General features: G+C 39.3%; 1 protein-coding gene across 1 annotated transcript in view; it reads left to right on the forward strand.

Moving 5' to 3' along the window:
* Positions 1-19795, forward strand: part of cog5 (component of oligomeric golgi complex 5) — an 88009-nt gene that overhangs the window by 54540 nt on the left and 13674 nt on the right. The window contains exons 9-13 of the mRNA XM_055006396.1: positions 454-566; positions 679-756; positions 4619-4700; positions 13357-13561; positions 18157-18322. Coding sequence (XP_054862371.1) covers positions 454-566; positions 679-756; positions 4619-4700; positions 13357-13561; positions 18157-18322 — 644 coding nt within the window. The remainder of the gene's footprint in view (positions 1-453; positions 567-678; positions 757-4618; positions 4701-13356; positions 13562-18156; positions 18323-19795) is intronic.

Genomic DNA, 19795 nt, shown 5'->3' on the forward strand with positions numbered 1-19795 from the left:
ACAAACTAGAGCACCAAAGGGGAATTAATCCATTGCTAAAAACTGTATCCAGCAAATGTGCTTTTACCAGTGACTTGACTAATATTTGTTTTACAGATGAGCTGTTTAGAAAAATACGGAGCATTTAAAAAATAAAGTGTGTAATTGTGAGGAATTTTAAGTTTTACATTTTTAGTAGCCTTTGAGCTGTGTGCTGAGACATGGTTGGTTTGGGTTTTAATTGAATTTGATTACAAATGTGAAAATTAGCAATAGGTTAAAAACAATAATTTTAGATAGGCATGTCACAAAACCTACTCTTCTCTTCTCCTGCATGTGTTAAAAAAAATCAAATCCTTTTCTTGTCAGCTATTTGGTTGTATGGAATATGTATGAAATAATGAGATAATGATACTAGTTTCAGTGATATCGCATGAACAAAAACCTTAAACACTGCAGTTTTCTTCCATCTAGGTGCCCCCGGCAGAGCAGTGCTGCCAACACCAGGCAACACAGCGGCTTTTCGTGCTGCTCTGTGGACCAACCTGGAGAAACTGATGGACCAGATATGTGCTGCATGCAGACAGGTACACAGACTAATAAGTAACTGCACAGCCTGTCTTCAATAAAACATTGAAAACAAAAGTCAGCATGGCTGATTAATTATGTATGAAGCTATCTTTGGTGTGTATTTTTTAGGTGCAGCACTTACAGAAGGTCTTGATGAAGAAGAGAGATCCTGTCTCTCATGTGTGCTTCATTGATGAGATCATCAAGGTAGGTGGGCTCTGCTGCTCTGGTTTTGGGATCATAGAAAATGGACAAGTTTAGCCATGTAGTTGCTAAAAAGATAAAATATGTTTTTCCATGAATGAGATGTACATGTTTCTCAGATTAGTATATCACACACATTTGTGCACACTCCTCCCTTTCAGTCCACATAAAGTATAGAATATACAGCAGGCTTTACGGTGACTTAGGGATGACTTAGGCTCTGTCCAGATGCAGCCAAAGCCCCACTTAGGACCCCAAAAAGGCCACAGAAGTGGCCATCACTCTTCAAAGGTCAGTTTGGTGGTTCCCTAGTAATCAGCAAGCAGATGGGATTGAGCAGTTGTCAAGCTATGGAAAGAACAGACACAGATCACGAAGATGTATTATACGGGTCACAGTATGCATCATTTCATTAGTGTTATTATTAAAAGAAATTGCACCAATTTGCTATATCAAAATATGTTATTAATAGCTTTAAGTGATCTTACCTGAATCAGTTGGGTCAGAAGACTACTTTGAAAAGTAAAACAAATCACTTGGTGTGCAGTTATAAAGAAGGTCTCTTTTTAGACATTTGTAGCTGCTGCTCATCTCTGCTGCAGGCAACGATCTCCACTCCCCATTATCTGTTAATAGCATAACACAGCTGAGTCCCTAAACAAATTATTGTTGATTGAATTGCACCACCGTTGGTAATGTAGGGGTGATGCCAGGTTTTGACAGGCACCTGGAAGAAAGCATCAAACGACATATTATCTAAGGCTTTGCAGCATGCATGTTGATTCATTTTCAGCTATCCACGAGTTCAACAGTGTTTTAAAATTTATCTCAAACTGTAAATACTAGACAATACTAAGACGTGGTCTTTTGAATAGGAAATTGCTCCCCTCTATCTATCCCTCTGCTACAGCCTAGTAAGGAAATACTATCCAGGAGAACACAAACGAGAACTTTTTGAAGATACCTTCTTGATTGGTCTAATCTCTCTGTGACTGCTGAAGCCTATTACATTTAACACAGTTAAAATTTAAAATGTGTTTTAACACTGAACAAAGACTATGAATCCATCTTTTACATTAGAATTGTGCAAAAGAATGGTCCCTTTGCATCCAGTTTCCAAAATTCTTTCAGAAGATGGAAAACAAATAAACCTAGCAGAAACAGCAGGTGACCAACTCTTTGGGCCCGGTCACTGAAATAGTTGTAGTAGTAGTAGTAACAATAGTAATCATAGCTGTCATTAAGACATAATCAACATTTCACTGTCTTACCTCCACAGAAACCTAGTTGTAGAAATCAGAGCAGGAGACTGTTACTATGGAAACAAAGCTCTCACCAATTACCCAGAGATGGAGGTGTGAGTTTAAGACCTAATGACATGTCTAAATGCAAGGCTGCAAGCAGTGCAGCAGCAATATCATCTTAGCTCTCCTGGATGAGAGAGTGCCATGTGTCCACAGGAAAATAAACTGAACTACTTTGAGCAGCTGCATCAAAATACATGAGGGCTCTATTAAACCTATGTACACACATCACCATGGAGAAAAAGAGAAGCATTCACACATGAGAGATGTGAGATTGTGACAAATGAGCTGTAGCTCATTAGGAAGAGGGTACATTGTGCAATGTAATGTAGTCAGTTGTGTAGTGGAAGAGAAATTGCTAAGCACCTTTCAGGCACAGTTACACAGGTTAGTATGCCCTCATGCATTTTTTCCCACCTAAGGTTTAGGACTGCTTGTTTTCTCCACCCCTTAATCACCATTTGTTCATGTGATAACAGTTCTGTCATCACCCCCTCATTCTGTTTCGACAGAAAGCAAACTCTTGTGCAGTAAAAGCTAAGCATAAACATCATCTTCCATGTTACTGCAAGTGCAGAGTGCTGCAGCCAGGCAGCAACCCGTTCCAAGAGATAACAGTGTATTTCTCCAATCCCTGCTGCCAGGCTTTGCTTCCTTGTCAGTTTTACATTGGATTTTTTGATGCCACTGCTGGTGTCTCAACTCAGCGTGACTACAGTCTCATTTATATCTCTGATTTGTTAAATCTCTGAGTCTAAACACTGCTTGAAATCTTGCTACGCGCGTGGGACCCTCTTCTCTGAAATACTAAATTATAACATTATATCGTTGCATTATTACGTGTGCTACATGTTGTTATACTGAAACTGTTTGATACATTTTTTTTAATTAAAAAAATCAGTTGAACCAGTTATTCAGTTTTCCCATTTCAGTTGTTGTAACAGTCCAATAAATTGCTATTTCAAATTCATTAATTGTGATATAAATAATATTGATTATGTTCAATAAACAATTCGGTACTATTTATAAATTGTTCGAATCACAAGGAATGCTAAACATACTGAAGTGAACATCTTGTATCAAACAGTATGGATCAAATGCTTGTACTGTTATACCATATGTCCCTATGTCATATGTGATTGTGCAACACGTCATTCCAAAGCCATGTTACTTACTGTGGTGCTAGAACAGCTCACTTTTTTGTGGTTTCCGGCCTTGCACCACATGTTCAGTTTGATTACTGTGATTTTCTCACATTCTGAACAAGACCATTAGTCAGCTGCAACATGGCTCACAGTTGGCATTGTAGTTTATATCTCAGCGGTATTTGATGTGGTTGAGGTAATGCACTGTACAGGCTGATCAAGTTCTTCTAGATTAATGTCGTCATGTAGAAACAGGACAGCACCAAACATAAACTACTGGCTTAAAGAACACTGTTGTACTCAATATCAACGAATGCTGTAATATTATGACTTTGTTTCTGCTGTTTTTTTCTTCCACTCACCTGCAGTTGGTGCATTAAGAAAGAAAAACTGAATAAAAGAGATACAGAAAATGGAGGAAGTGGGGATTTAGTGTATGTCAGGAGAGGTCAGACGGCTGGGCAGCAGACCTGCAGAAAGCTCTCTAATGAAAGACAAAAGGAGAATACACAGACACACCTGTCTAGTCTCATTAAATAATTAAAGCACTTTCCTTAGTCAGGCTGTGTGTTAACGTGTCTGTGTGTCTAAGTTCTATCGTCTAGCATTTCCTGCTCTTATTCTTTTGTTTTATGTAATGTCCATGTATAGGATTTAAGATGCATAACAAAGTACAATATTATATGAAAAATAAATGAATAGATTGAAAACTAAATGTGAATGTGTAAAACGACAGTGAAAATTAAAATAGATAAGCAGTCAGATACTACAGAGATAGCAGTATTTCAAGTTATCACCTGTTTATTATTGAGGACTTTTTCTGTTGTCATTTTTACTGTAGTTTTACACACTCACATTTAGTTTTCACTTCAATTACTTTTCAAATAATATTGTACTTTGTTATTTTAGGATGGACTTGGTTTCCAAACAACATGATCTTCACGTCATAACTGATTGTTGAGAAAATCAAGCCTTTTCAAAACTTTGGACTAGGAATTTTCGTCAGAATGTTTAATGGATCCATTCTGTCCAATGTTGGATCCTTTAACAGTAGTATCATGTAGTTGTAGTTGGGATCAGCTGTCCTATCACACTGACAGCGTAGCCACACACTTAAATGAAACTTGCCACTTCAACCAGCTAAATAAAATCTGTTTATTACATATCCAAAAGTAAGAAAAATCTGAAAAAAGACAACATTTAGGTCATTGGAGCATCATCAGCACAGCTTAAAAACCATTTAATTTTAGAAATGTATATATGCCATCAGGCACACAGAACTGTAATCAGAAAAAAAGATGAGTGTGAAAATGTTTACAATCAACTCATTATCTCATTGACTTGTTCGGGCTGGTCACAAGGTTGATGCAGACATCAGATAATGAGTGTGCTTCTCTTCTGTGTGCTTTATGACAGGATGGTCAGCCTGATATCCTCTTTACTTTCTGGACTGATGTGACCAACACACTTAGTGATGAGTTTCACAGAGCAACTGAAGGTAAGACACACTTATGCTGTTTGGTTCAGTTCAAATGAACCTGGTGCATGTACTGAATTAGTGCAGTTTAACACTGATACAGACAAACCAGACTGAGACAAAATGAAAACAAGGGTCTCACAGACATATTTTGTTTGTAGTTGGGTGATTTTAACTTGAATTCAACAGCTAAACTGCAAAAATACATAAGCCCATGTTCTGAATTTGAACCGTTCAGTAAGCAGTCTTCCAATTGATCTGTATAAATAATGTGCACATTTACTTTATGTAAGTCATTTGGTGACCATGGTAACACATATATGGATCAAATAAACAGTCGGAAGTCATTCTGTTGTGCTTGTATCCTATCCTGGTAGTTCATGGTCTAATCATGCAGGATGAACAGTCCAGCCAATGAGTAATCCGTCAGTCTGTATGACTTAGGGTTCTGTGCTTCAGTTTGTTTCTATTAAGTTAGCCTGAAGTCGAACTGGAGGAGAGCTAAAATGCAGCAGTGTGTAATTTTCCTCTTGGTACAGACCAAACAAACTTTTGTCTTTGCTACAAACTACCAATTTCAGAGATTGCTTTTATATTTAAATGTTTTCAAATGCAAAGCAAAGATGAACTGCTCAAGGTGAATCTGTGAATCTCTAAGGTTTTCCCAGACAACCAGTAGATTACCGCTACACCACCATCAGCACAAACACTTAGTGGAGGCTTCATATAGTGAACCGTGATGTCCATAATCAGACTGTAACAAAAGCTGAGTGAACAGCAGGAAATCAATGGGGCCATGGGTAATAAACAGCCTGTTGTTCATGGAGCAATCAGAAAGCTCGCGAGCATCACATTGAATCAATGTTAGACTGTGTGTAGCCATGGGCTGAATTAAGTTACCACTAAGTATTACCATACCATGATAATTAAAAACAGAAAAAATAGACAACCACATTATAAAATACAGCAGTAGCAGAGAAGCTTCCAGAAAGTAGAATTTAGTCCAAAAACACTTGGAATGCACAGACAGCCACTCTGCAATGTGTAAAATACTTTTTTTCATATAGCAATACCTGCCCAGCATTTCATCAACGTATATGATAAATGACAATGCTTAAAATAAATAAATAAGAACGGATATGGAAATTTACATTACTGTCTAATACCTGATACACTACCGGTAAAAAGTTTTAAAACGCCACAATTTTTCCAGCTTTTTATTGAAATTCAAGTAGTTCAAGTCCAATGAATAGCTTGAAATGGTACAAAGGTAAGTGGTGAATTGCCACAGGTTAAAAAAAGGTAAGGTTACCCAAAACTGAAAAGTAATGTACATTTCAGAATAATACAAGAAGGCCTTTTTCAGGGAAGAAATTGGTTTACAACTTAAAGCTGTTCTGCGGCAATGGAAGTTGATCAAGCCTTGAAAGTTGGTGCTACCAAATCCTACAGGTGTCCCAACTTTTCTTGATTACTTACAACCCTCTCTGTCTGCATAAAAGTGGTATTGGAACACACCGTGGCACTATACCCTCCAGAGCATTATTGGAACGGTATTGTTCTGCAGAAAGTAGTGGGTTGCTATGAAAATGGTGAGGAGAAGGCAATTAACAATGAAAGAAAGACAGACCATCATAACACTTAAAAATGTACGTCTTTCTAGTCTTGCAAAGAAAGTCAAGGTGTCAGTGAGTACAGTTTTCTTTTCCATCAAAAGGCACTCAGAAACTGGAGGAAACACTGACAGGAAGAGGTCTGGAAGACCCAAAGCCACAACAGAATCAGAAGACAAGTTTCTGAAAGTCACCAGCTTGGTGATAGGCAGCTCACAGGACAATAGCTTCAAGCACAGCTTAATAGTGGTCATAGTAAGAAAGTCTCAATTTCAACTGTGAAAAGAAGACATGGAGTTGCAGGTTTGACAGGTCGACTTGCAGCAAGAAAGCCACTGCTAAGACGTCACAATAAGAGAAAGAGGCTTGCCTGGACCATGAAACACCACCAGTGGACTACTGAAGACTGGAAGAAGGTATTATGGAATGATGAATCAAAATTTGAAATCTTTAGTTCATCATGCAGGATTTTTGTACACCATCGAGTAGGAGAAAGGATGGTTCTGCAGTGTGTGACATCAACTGTCTCAAGCAAGCATAAGTTATGGCAACTGGACTAACCTCGTGTGAGTCGAAAACGTTTCACCTCTCATCCAAGAGGCTTCTTCAGTTCTGAAAGCCTGGTGGGGAGTACCAGATATTTATCCACCAGGAGGGTGGTGGCAAAAACAAGTGGACAAAGACCCGAAACCAACAGACTCGTTAGGTGTTAATGTGAGTCGTTAGCCTTGATGGGCGGTCGTTACCCCTCCCAGCCCTCTAGGAGGGTGGTTGGGGGTCACCTGACTGCAAGTGGGACAGATGGCTGCACCTCCTTGGGAGGGCTCTAAGAACGGCGTTGTAAGTGGGAGACAAGTGGTGTCTGAGGCCCCCTCCTCTGTTCAAAGATGGCCGTTCTAGTTTGACATGAATGGCTTCTTTTACCCCTCTCTCAACTGTCAAACATGGAGAAGGAAGCGTGATAGTCTGGGGCTGCTTTGCTGGATCCAGGGTCGGTGACTTGTACAGAGTGAGAGGAACCCTGAACCAAAACGGCTACCACAGCATTCTGTAGCACCATGCAGTACCCTCTGGAGTTCATCCTACAGTAAGATAATGACCCAAAACATAAGTCCAAGCTATGCCAGAACTACCTTAGGTAAAAACGAGATGGTAAGCTTGAAAACATGGAGTGGGAAGAACTTTCTGAAGAATATTTGATCTCCATTATGGAAAGAATGCCACGAGTGTGTTCAGCTGTTATATCTGCCAAAGGTGGCTACTTTGATGAGTCAGAAATTTAGGATGCATTTTGGTTTCTAAATTAATTTTTTTTAACTTCATTTGTTTATTTGTTCTATGCTTTCATTTCAGAGTACAATGAGACATTGACATGCATAATTTCCAATAAAAAACTGAAAAAATTGAGGTGTTCTAAAACTTTTGACCGGTTGTGTCAAAAGTTGTACTTGGAGAAGTTTTGATGGGATTAAATGCTTTTAAATTGAATTAGATTGTGTGTCTGTGAATACAATGAAATGGTAACCAGACCACCCATAATTTCTAAATCCTAACAATTTTTATGTTGTTAACATTTTGTTTTATTTTCATTTTTCCTTTTCCATAAATGAAGAAATACATGGAACATCTATATTTAATAAATATTCAGTGCAAAAGACACAAAATAAAGATAAACAGAACAGACACACTCTTGCAGGTCATTTGTTGACAAAATTTCCACAAAACTACCTTTAACTGAACGGTATGCAGTATATAATGTATAGTTAAAGGTCATTTTGTGGGAGTTGTGGAAGAACAGGAGAGAAAAATAGAATAAATGGCAGCGTAATCAACAAAGTAATAAAATGATAAAGGTAATCAAATTTTTATGTAGTGCTTTTCAGAAAAAAAACCTAAACCAGCAAAAAACCTCAAACAAAGTCTAAGTAATGGATCATCCTTTGGTTTAGCGCGTGTGGGTAAAGCAGACCCAATCCTATATTAGGCTTTTACAAAGAAGTTCAGCAATACAAATACAACAGTGACTTGTTTTATTGAAAAGAAGAGACTTTTAAATCCGTATAGGTAATGACAAAATATAAAATATCATCACAACAAAAAACAAATATCATTGACGAAAATTGATGAATATCTGGAATAAACTATTAAAGACTAAATAACATTTCAAAAATAGAAAAAGGTAAAAAATTATTGGTGGGACGTGATTTTAAAAATGAATCTAATTAATCGCAGGCTTTGTAATTAATCAATCGCAATCACACTTGTCAAATAGCAATATTTGACACAAGTGAAATTTTTCAATTCAAATAAAATTGTGGTTGACAGTTGAACCAATGAATAATGTACATGTTTCTAATTCAAAATTTATAAAAATTTTAAAATGGGACATATAGAAAAAAGTGATTTTGATGATTTAAAGCCTGGATTTAGTTGTTTTTTTTCCACTGTATGGCACATAGCATCAGCATAAGTAGTTCATGGAGCTTCAGAAAGTTGAAAATCCACAAATTCATTCTGTTTTCATAGGTGTGATAAATGGTGTCATTTTGATGGTTCTTTTTTTTAGGAATATAAATTTTTATTTGTGTAATTTTTTATAAACAAAATAACAATTAATTAAAAGACAGACATTTTTGTTTGTTATTCCTCCTCCAAGGAGGCGGAGCCTCAACAGTGTAATAACTTAAACCACAAAAATGTTTGTTTCATTTCTATTTATCTGCATTTTTCGTCTGTCTGCTACATTCACAGATTACTGCAAAATCAAAGTGCAATTATATTCAACATAACACTTTTTGTAAACTCAAGCGCTGTCTTGAAAAGCTGTCTATTATGGGATGGCTACACTGTTAGCCGTAGCTAGCATTAGTTCTGATGCTAACAGCAACATGTTTTACCGTTGGCTTGAAGTGATGCAATGATCAGAAAACTCTTTGTTGCACAATTTGCACACAATGACACTTTAATCCAAGCTGCCATCAGGAAGATTTTTACAAGAAAACTTTCTGCCCAACAAGCTCAATCTCGTCTTCCTTCACTGTTCACCAGTGTGCTGACGTCACTCAGTGCTTCCTGTGGTTCTTCATGGCTGGCAAACAAACTTTAGGTTCATTACTGCCACCTACTGGGCTGGAATATTCATCAGAGTGAGCCAGAAATGAGGGAACTGAGAAAGGTGCGATTAAATGCGTTAATTTATTTAACGTTAACGTAATTTTCGTTGTAATTAATTAATTGAAATTAACGCATTAAAGTCCCAGCTCTAGTAAAAATGTATGTATTCTACTCCAAAACTGAAAATTGAAATGAAAAGGCTGCCTGTTTGGCTCTAATGTTATTTCATAGGGGCTTTTGTAGTGGCTTGGAAGGATACATAGGTCATAATATGAAGCCCCATGTGAAAAGGTGGAGCATGCTCATCCTTATGTTAAGTCAGTGAAGTGAGTACTGCAGCACACAGGCATCAATGAGACGAATAGATGTTTTTAAAGTTAAGTGCTTCTGAGGAATTGAACAATTTGCCGCTGATTCTTGTTCACCCCTCTAGTCATCCCTCTCTTGTTTCGCCAGTTCAACAAAATCTTACTACAGTCATTTCTCAAATAAAGCAACAAATGAATGTCCCCCACTCTACAACGAAAAATAAATAAATGAATTGTGGCTGTATGAGTGAATTTTACTGAGTAGTACATAGAAAATGGAAGACTTTATTATTTCAACAATAACATCTCTCTCTCTCTGTCATACACTCACACTCACTCACAGATCACATGGAGGCGTTTTAATAGAGAGTTGTCTGATTACAGGGAATAAGAGAGTGAGAACAGGAGAGGTGGCTTTGGCTGCTTGCTAACATACTTGGCTTCAACCTCACACTTTCCTGAAAGACTGCAGTTTCTGTCATGCTCTGTGTGTGTGAAGACCTTCTAGAACAAAAATAAGAAGGGGTGATGTGTTTGTTAACATGCGATTAATATAGAGGCATGTTTGCATAAGCCTCTATATTATTGATTTTCTTCAGTTTCCGTTCTTCCCTTGTTCTTCCCCCTTTGCTATTTTTAGTCATTGCTAATAATATTCTACATTGTTCTTACTGTCAACAAATCAGCTGTGACTGAATTTAGTAAGCAAATCTGTGAAATGTAATACAGTGCAGTTCTGACATAAGTTCTACTTCATTGAAACTTTTGTTTTTGTTGCCATGGTGGTGTAGGTGAATGCATTACATTTAAAGTATTCTTACATATGGTGTGCCCCCATAAATTGAGAGGCAAAATGTTTTCTTTAATATGATGCTTTTAATTGTAATCGTGTCAGCACCTAACTCTTCCATTGAGGTTGATCTTGATCTCCTCATATCACTCTGAAAGAAGGAAAAGAAACTGTTTGGAAATGCAACCAGGACCTACCATTCACTATTGTTTACAAGCTGTTTACTTAGCTTTATTCACAAAACTAAAATGTAGGGATGTCCTGACCCAATTTCAAAGATCGAGATTAGGGCTGATCAAGGCCTTTTCAACAGACTGATTGGTACAAACCAAAGCCGAAGCCTGATCCTTTGGTTGTTGTGTCATAAAGGGAGAGCACAATTTGTGAGTGCTAGAGATGCAAATTTTAAATCATTTTCTGAATAAATGCAGCATTATCAAGTAAGGCTACAGCTATAGATTATTTGAGCAATCAAGTATTCTATTGATTATTTTGGCGATTAATTGAGTAATCGGATTCCGCAGTGGGCATGCGTGTTACAGCATCAAAAATGGAAGTGAGTGTGTTGTGCAACAAAAATTGCCGTCCTGGCGGAACACAGCTGACATCTGCTGTGTGTTGTACATGTATAGTATAGTACAGGTGTATTCAACTAAAACTCAAAAATATGGAAACCCTACATGTGTTTAGTATGTGATGGAGAAATCGCATGAATATGTTTTATGTTTATTCCATTTAAACTGCTGGTACTGAGGCTGATAGATTTATATCAGCATTCCTGTCTTACATAATTAAAATAATCATTACATAATTTCCAGTAGCAGCTTTTTATGATCATAAATTTTTATGTTCCTCATTAAAACAAACTGTTCGCAATCGAGTGACGAGTTTGAAGCAAAAAGTCTGAGTTAACAAAGAAAGTGGAAAACCACTTTCATACCTGTTAACACTGACTGAGGGTTTAGTTTTTGTCAAGCCGACTCACACAAAGAAAGCCTCACTATGTCAAACTGCCTTCGTAGTTCAGCCATAATCACTAGAAAAGCTGCACTGGTTAAAATAGAAACATCCAGTCAAATTTAAAATCCCCTTAAAATTTATTGATTAAAGGTCAGGGTCCGTATCGGATAAATCTGGCACCAGACTCGGACTGCAGTCTGCCAGTTAATGACCTGGGGTCTAATATGTAGTGGATTAAACAAAGCCTCGATTCAGAGAATTTGGCCTCCAGGAATTGTTTCAGCCCTGTTATCAAGCAAGAATGAATTAATTTATATTACAAATTGGGCACAGTGGATATTTGTCCTGTGTTGTGATTGCTGTTATAATGAATACACACATGACATTGGCCATGAAGGTGGCTCAGTTACATAATTTTACATGTTATCCTGCTGGAGCTTGTCATAAACACATGGGCTGTAGTCGGAGGGCATTAAGTATCACAGGCTTCTTTGACACGGTGCCCATTGCTAGCTAAACCCCCACAACGCCTTCTGCTTGCCAACAAGTGACCATAATCCAGTGTTTCTCAAATAGTGGGGCGCGCCCCCCTTGGGGGGCGCAGAGGCATGTCAGGGGGGGCGCGGGCGACTGGGAGGAAAAGGTCCTTCACGGAACTAATTAGCTGAACTATTGTTTTAACGTCGGCCTGTTTTTCGCGACGTACAACAATACTGAAATTGTGCTGGCCCATAGACTGTATATGCCATAGATATTAAAAAAAAATATTAATAACAATGATCTTCTGTATATATCTATGGTATATGCACTGGCCGTTCAGACTCCGAAGTACAGACTCCTGAGAACGGGAGAATGCATCGTTAATGTGCAGTCGGAACAACAGCGTACTCGATCACGTCACATACTCGGCTCATCTCCTCCGATTGTTTTTACCAGCAATGTCAAACATACGGCCTGTGGGCCAAAACCGGCCCTCCAGACGGTCCATTTCGGCCCGCGGGCCGACTTTACAAATGATAAAAATTACAACATTAACTGTAAATTGTAAATCTGTAAAACTGTAAATTTAAAATAATTTCTAGAACTTGACAAGTTGTTCTGATCATGAAGTAAAATACTAGATTGTTCAGTTCCAGATACCTGTGACTGAATGTTTTGTGTTTTTGTAGATAAACTGTTATCTGGCAGTTACAATGCATGTTTGAATGATGAACTGAAGCATAATAGGCTACTGTTGAAACTGAACTTGTTTTCCTTAAGAAATTTCAGGTTCATAATATTTTGTAAAAAGATAGTTCATTAAATGTGAACATTTTCAGAATGTACTTTTTTTTAACTAAAACAAAGGGGAAAGTTGGAGTTGTGGTTATTTATAGGTTATTATGCTGTGATTTTACTGGAGATCAGATTGGGGTTCATGTGGTCCCTGGACTAAAATGAGTTTGACACCCCTGATCTTTACTGTGAAAAACAACAAAATGGAATCAGATAAAATAGCACAGCCCTGCATATTCATGTTTTCACAGATTTTTTTATATATATATATATATATATATATATATATATATATATATATATATATATATATATATATATATATATATATATATATATATATATATATATATACGCACAAAGTTATTGGGGGGGCACAAAAGTTTTTTGTCCTCCGAAGGGGGGCCCGACAGAAAAAATTTGAGAACCACTGCCATAATCCAAGTGGCTGACACCCTCTGGTTGCAACAGTATTAAGCAGTGAGAGACTCCACCTGGTGGTGTAACCAAGTACTACAACTAATCTACAGTACCTGAAATGGATATTATTGAGGACAATGCTAATGTATACATATTTTTTCAAATTTACCACCTTTGTCTTTTTTTGCCCTTTCTAGCTTCATCCTTCCTGAAGCAGGCATTTGAAGGGGAGTATCCTAAACTGCTGCGATTGTACAACGAGCTGTGGCGCCGTCTGCAGCAGTACAGTGCAAGTCTACAGGGGACCTTAACAAGCAGCGGAGGGGTGGATGCATCTCTAGACATCACTGCTACAGAGACTGACAACCAGGACTTGTTCACACATGGCAAACAGAACTACAAGTGAGCCCACTCAAATATAGCACCACAGAGTTGCTTCAGGATGTGATTACACCAATGTTTTTTTTTTTTCTTTAGTGTGACGCAGGGTGAGAAAGCTTAGCTTGGAGCATATTTATGTTATGTTTGTTTGGAGTCACGCCTTAGTTCCAAGTTTTTCACCTGCTTGGTAGTGTTTAATGGTTTTGGGAGCAAATACAGAACAAATGTAAAAACATAATTCAAATCGATAAATAGGCTTATTGCAAATTGTATAAGGTCAACAATCAGTCTATAAGGCTTAAGTGCTTTGATCAGTTTCTGTTTTAGAATATTTTTCCCTCCACAAAGACATGTAGAACAATGAAATACATTAGAATTCACATTGCAATTCGAACTTCAGGGAATGATGATGACGTTTATCTAGAGAATTAATTGGTCAGTCAGTAGTGCTTTTATATGTGCTGATGTGTTATCTGGAACATAACCTTATCCGGAGCAGATCTGGCATGCAGCTTAAGCTATCATAGTGATGTACTCTGGTAGGAAGTAAACCACCATTGTAGTACCAAAAAATAAACCTGAAGTTACCCTAATAACCTCAAACTGTGCTTTGCAATAGATAGATTGATAGATAGGTAGATAGATTAACCCTTTATTGATCCCGCAACAGGGAAATTTACAGTGCAACAGCTGCAAATAGAAGAACAGTTTGAATAAAAATATAGAGCAGCACACAATGCACACAGTGTATAGATGTCAATATTTTCTCCATCTAGAAGAAAAAATACAATATTTACAGCAAAATTCCTATGAAATTGAACAGCATCATTATTTACGTTTTTTTGCACAGTTTGTAAATGGGTGAACTGAACTACTGGGAGCAGGCTTGATTGTAAAGTCTGACTGCAGCAGGAAGGACGGATCTGTGGTATCTCTCCTTTAGACACTGCGGGTGAAGCAGTCTGTCACTGAAGGAGCTGCCCAGTGATGATACTGTTTCCTGCAGGGGGTGAGCCATGATAGATAACAGCTTTGTCATCATCCTCCTGTCTCCCACCACCTCCACAGAATCAAGGGGGCAGCCCAGGACAGAACTGTCTTTCTTTACCAGTTTGTTTAGTCTCTTCCTTTCTGCAGCTGTGATGCTGCTGCTCCAGCAGACCACTCCATACATGATGGCTGATGCCACCACAGAATCAGAAAGGCCCTCAGAAGTGCTCCCTGCACCCCAAAGGACCTCAGTTTTCTGGGCAGGTGGAGTCTGCTCTGATCTTTCTTATAAAATGCATTGGTGTCAGTAGTCCAGTCCAGTTTCTTGTTTAAGTGAACATCCAGGTAACTGTAAAAGTCCACAATCTCAATATCCGTTCCCTGGATGTTCACTGGTGTAGGAGAAGTGTATTTGTTCCTGCTAAAGTCCACGACCAGTTCCTTGGTTTTCACTGCATTAATCTTGAGGTAGTTCAGCAGGCACCAGTCCACAAAGTCCCGGTTAAGTTCTCTGTACTCCTCCTCATCTCCGTCCGTGATGAGGCCGACGATAGTGGAGTCATCAGAGAACTTCTGAAGATGACAGTTTGTGGTGTGATGAGAAAAGTCTGCAGTGTAGAGGGTGAAAAGAAAGGGGGCAAGGACAGTTCCCTGTGGAGCCCCCATACTGCAGACCACAGTGTCTGACACACAGTCCCCTGCCCTCACAAACTGTGGCTGGTTGGTGAGGTAATCCAGCAGCCACATTGTGAGGTGGGAGTCCACTTCTGTCTGCTCCAGTTTATCACCCCAGAAGCGCAGGCTTGCTGGTGTTCAAGGCACTGGAGAAATCATAAAACATGATTCTCACAGTGCTCTTCATCTTCTCCAGGTGAGAGACATCTGTGCAGGAGGTAGATCACTGCATCATCAACCCCGATGCCAGGCTGCCAGTTTGATAGGTGAACTGCAGTGGGTCCAATGAGGGGTCGCAGATGACAGAGAACCAACCTCTCCAGGGTCTTCATCGGGTGGGATGTTAGTGCCACCGGCCTGTAGTAGTTGAGGTCCTTGGGGTGCGAGATCTTCGGCACCGGTACCACGCAGGACGTCTTCCACAGCTGTGGTACTCTCCCCAGCTTCAGGCTCAAGTTGAAGACGTGCTCCACAACCCTGCTCAGCTGATCTGTGCAGGATTTGAGGAGCCTGGAGCTGATGCCATCTGGACCTTGAGCCTTCCTGATCTTCAGCCTGCTCAGTTCTCTCTTCACCTGGGATGTCGATAGGGGCAAGTTGGGGCAGGGGGGCTGCGTGCTGGTTGTTAGTGTGGGGCCCTGTGGGGGAGAGGAGGTGTGTGGTTGGAGAACTGTGGTGGAGCTGTAAGAAGGGGGAATTGCAGTGGGGGTGGTGCAGTCAGCAGGGGGTGCAGACAGATGCAGTGGTGCCTGCTGCAGGGTGGACTGGTCCAGGTGAGGGGTGACTGGCTGTTGAAACCTGTTAAAGAAGGTGTTCAGGTCATTCACCCACTCCTGGTCCCGTCTCAGTTCAGTCTTGGGGTCTTTGTGGCCGGAGATGGTTTTCAGGCCCCTCCAGACCCCGCTGACATTATTCTGCAGCAGCTGATCCTCCATCTTCTTCCTGTAGCTGCATTTCCCCTCTCTGATCTTCCTCCTCAGTTCTCTCTGTGCAGACCTCCTCTCCTCCTTGTCTCCTGACCTAAAAGCTCTCCATTTGTCCTTTAAGAGAGCCTTTATATCAGGAGTAATCCACACAGAAGTTAATATAGTCTGTGGTGTAGTGTGTGAGGTTATCGATGTCCTCCCGATGATCCTCACAGAACACTTCCCACATGGTCGTGTCGAAACAGTCCTTGAGAGCCTCCTCAGCTTCCTCGGACTATCTCTTGACTGTGCGGGTGACAGTGGGCTGTTTGTGTACCAGAGGTTTGTACACAGGAAGGAGGTGAACCAGATTATGGTCGTATTTACCAAATGGTGGAAGAGGAGATGATGTATATGCCTCCTTGGTGTTGGCATAAAAAAGGTCCAGTATTTTATTGTCTCTGGTGTGGCAGGTGATATATTGTGTGAAGGTCGGTAGTGTGGACGATGGAGAGGCATGGTTAAAGTCCCCGGTAATAAGGAAGAGGGCCTGTGGGTGCTGTGTCTTCAGCTTGCTTGTGACTGCACGTAGGACAAGCAGAGTTAACGTTAGCAGAGGGGGGAACGTACGCAGCTATCACGATAACATGCGAGAGCGTGTGAGTACAAGGTTATCATGAAAATAGTGAAACATCTATGGGATGATTTAGTCAATAAAACTAAGGAATGTTGATTTTTCATTATGGGGTTAAAATTAAATTGCATGATTTTAGTTGCAGTTGGCTGTGTGTTCAGTTTTCTGACTGAAAATGGCACAGTCTGTACAGCGTACATCACCTTCTGTTCTAGCCTTAGAAAACAACTCCCTTATAAAATCTTTAATGGGAAAAAATTAGGAAAACATAGGGGAAACATGCATTCAAATGTCATCTTCGCAAAACATTAACAGAGTAGCACATAAAAGATAACAGCCACAGATGTAACAATATAATACACACTTTATACCTGCTTTCCATAGATCCTTTCATTATAATTCTAGGGATATTTTGCTACAGTATTGGAAGATATTTCATTACAAACTATTACATGAAAGTCAAGTGTAAGCATTCATATCCATAAAATTTATTTCCTACTGTGTGACTCTGAGATGCCAGCAACCTGGAGAGTTGGAAATAAGGATACACTGCTCCAATACACTTGTCAAGAATATCGGCCAGACAAATATATTAAGTTCCGTTTCTTAGTCTTAAAATCGTAGCTCATTTTAAAAGCCTTTACAACAATATACCGTAATTGTGATGGTTGGTGTTTACCCACTGGCGTCTATTTGGTTCTCAGGATTAGCTGATACTTCAGTAAGTTTAGGTATTGGAATTTGTAGTGCCTTTGAGAGAACAAGTGGGATTAGTGCTCTGTAGTTACACAGACAGTGTATGAGAAGAAGGTAGGAGGGAGAACAGTTTAATAAAGGAGTGCAGCAGCAGAGAGGAGAGAGCGACTGGCTAAGGAATAAAGGAATGATGTAACAAGTGGATGGAGAGGGAGTAAAGACATGAAACAAAGTTCTTTCTTGTATGTGCAGTAATGACAGGAGCATTTCTAAAGATGCCTAGCAGTACAGTTTCTATACATACCTGTCAGTCTTTCTGCTGGCTGTGAGAAAAAAAAAACACACATTAAAATATTCACATGTCCATCTCATCAAATACTGATGAAAAAGCCAAGACATGTTACCTGACAACGAGCCTGTTAAAACAGCTTTTGCTTCCTTTTCTTGCCCTGTGTCACAATGCATATCGTAGTCATTATTAAATAATGGTGATGGAGACAGCGAATGCACACACAAACATGAGACAGAAAAGAGAAATTGTGGGTAAAATGGTGTCATTATAGATTGGAAATGTTGCGATTTTATGGCTGCCTTACTGTAAACCTTGAATGCCCCATCTTTTCAGCATCTCTTACCTGTAAATATTTTCTGAGCACATCAATCGTGTGTATACATTCTGTTTTTAATTGTGTTTCTCTCTTTTTGTGCATCCGTAGCCCAGAGAAGGCTCTGAAAGACTCTCTGCAGCCGTATGAGGCAGCTTACCTCTCCAAGTCCCTCTCTCGCCTCTTTGATCCTATCAACCTTGTATTTCCCATGGGGGGTCGCAACCCACCGTCCAATGACGAGCTGGACAGCATCATCAAGACCATCAGCAGGCAAGTACAGTACATGCCGGCTGGCTGCCTTACAGTGAAGACCCATTGGAAGTGGCAAAAATGATTCTACACTACCTCTGCTGCTTCTTTTCACTTGTCACTGTGCTGACATCTTTAAAGGCTGTTCATTTATTCAAAGAGATGTTTTAGGTCAAATGTTCATTGAAAAATATTATTAGTAATTTAAACATTCATGGAAATATTCAAATGTAAGAATTTTATGAATTGCTTTATGATCCACCAGGAGGAAGTTTGTGGTCATAGTGAATTTTAAGGTGGAACAATTGCTAAAAAAGTAAAACAAAATGTATTTTATTCTAACAGTCTTCTATGAAATTAAATACAATCAATTTAAAATGAAAAATTCACACACAGTTATAACTAAAAATATACAATAATTTCCAGAGATATCGATCAATAACAAGCAGCCCACCGCATTATCAGTTTTCATCAAAAAGGACTTTGTTGGTATTTGTAATAGAGTCAAGATTCAAGACGTTTATTTGTCACAAACACGATTATGGAAAGTATAATTATATAATGAAATGCATTGTGCAGCTGTTCCGAAACCGAAACAATAAGAATAATGAAATAAAACACAGAAGAAATATGTACATATACATACACATACACATACGCACACACACACACACACACACACACACACACACACACACACACACACACACACACACACACACACACACACACACACACACACACACACACACACACACACACACACACACACACACACACACATATATATACAGACCTGATCAAAATCTTAAGACCAGTTGAAAAATAGCTAGAATTTACCTTTTGCACATTTGGATCTTAATGAGGTTTTAAGTAGAGCTACAATATGCAAAAGCAAGAAGGGGGAGTGAGACAAAAAGCACTTTGAAAAAGTAATTTATTGAAAACAACAAGTAAACTGAAATAGGCTGTTTATCAGCTGATCAAAAGTTTAAGACCACAGGCTATAAAAGCCCAAATCTGCTCAAAATTCTCTTCTGTCAGGCATTCACACAGTCATGGCCTCCTGATGGCTAAAGCTAAGAAGCTTTCTCTTCTTGAACGTGGTTGGATCGTCGAGCTGCATAAGCAAGGCCTCTCGCAGCGTGCCATTGCTGCTGAGGTTGGACGCAGTAAGACAGTCATTCTAAATTTTTTGAAAGATCCTGAGCAATATGAAACAAAAAAGTCAAGTGGTAGACCCAAAAAAATTACACCTGCGCTGAGCCGGAGGATCCGATTGGCTGTCTGTCAAGACACAGGGCGGTCCTCGACCCAGATTAAGGCCCTTACTGGTGCCGACTGCAGCACAATAACCATCAGACGGCATCTGCGGGAAAAGGATTTCAAAAACAAAAAACGAATTCAAAGACCTCGTCTCCTACCACGCCACAAAACTGCCCATTTAGACTTTGCCAGGGAGCATCAAACATGGGACATTGAAAGGTGGAAAAAAGTT

This window comes from Amphiprion ocellaris, chromosome 21, assembly GCF_022539595.1.
Source record: "Amphiprion ocellaris isolate individual 3 ecotype Okinawa chromosome 21, ASM2253959v1, whole genome shotgun sequence".
Classification (NCBI taxonomy): domain Eukaryota; kingdom Metazoa; phylum Chordata; class Actinopteri; family Pomacentridae; genus Amphiprion; species Amphiprion ocellaris.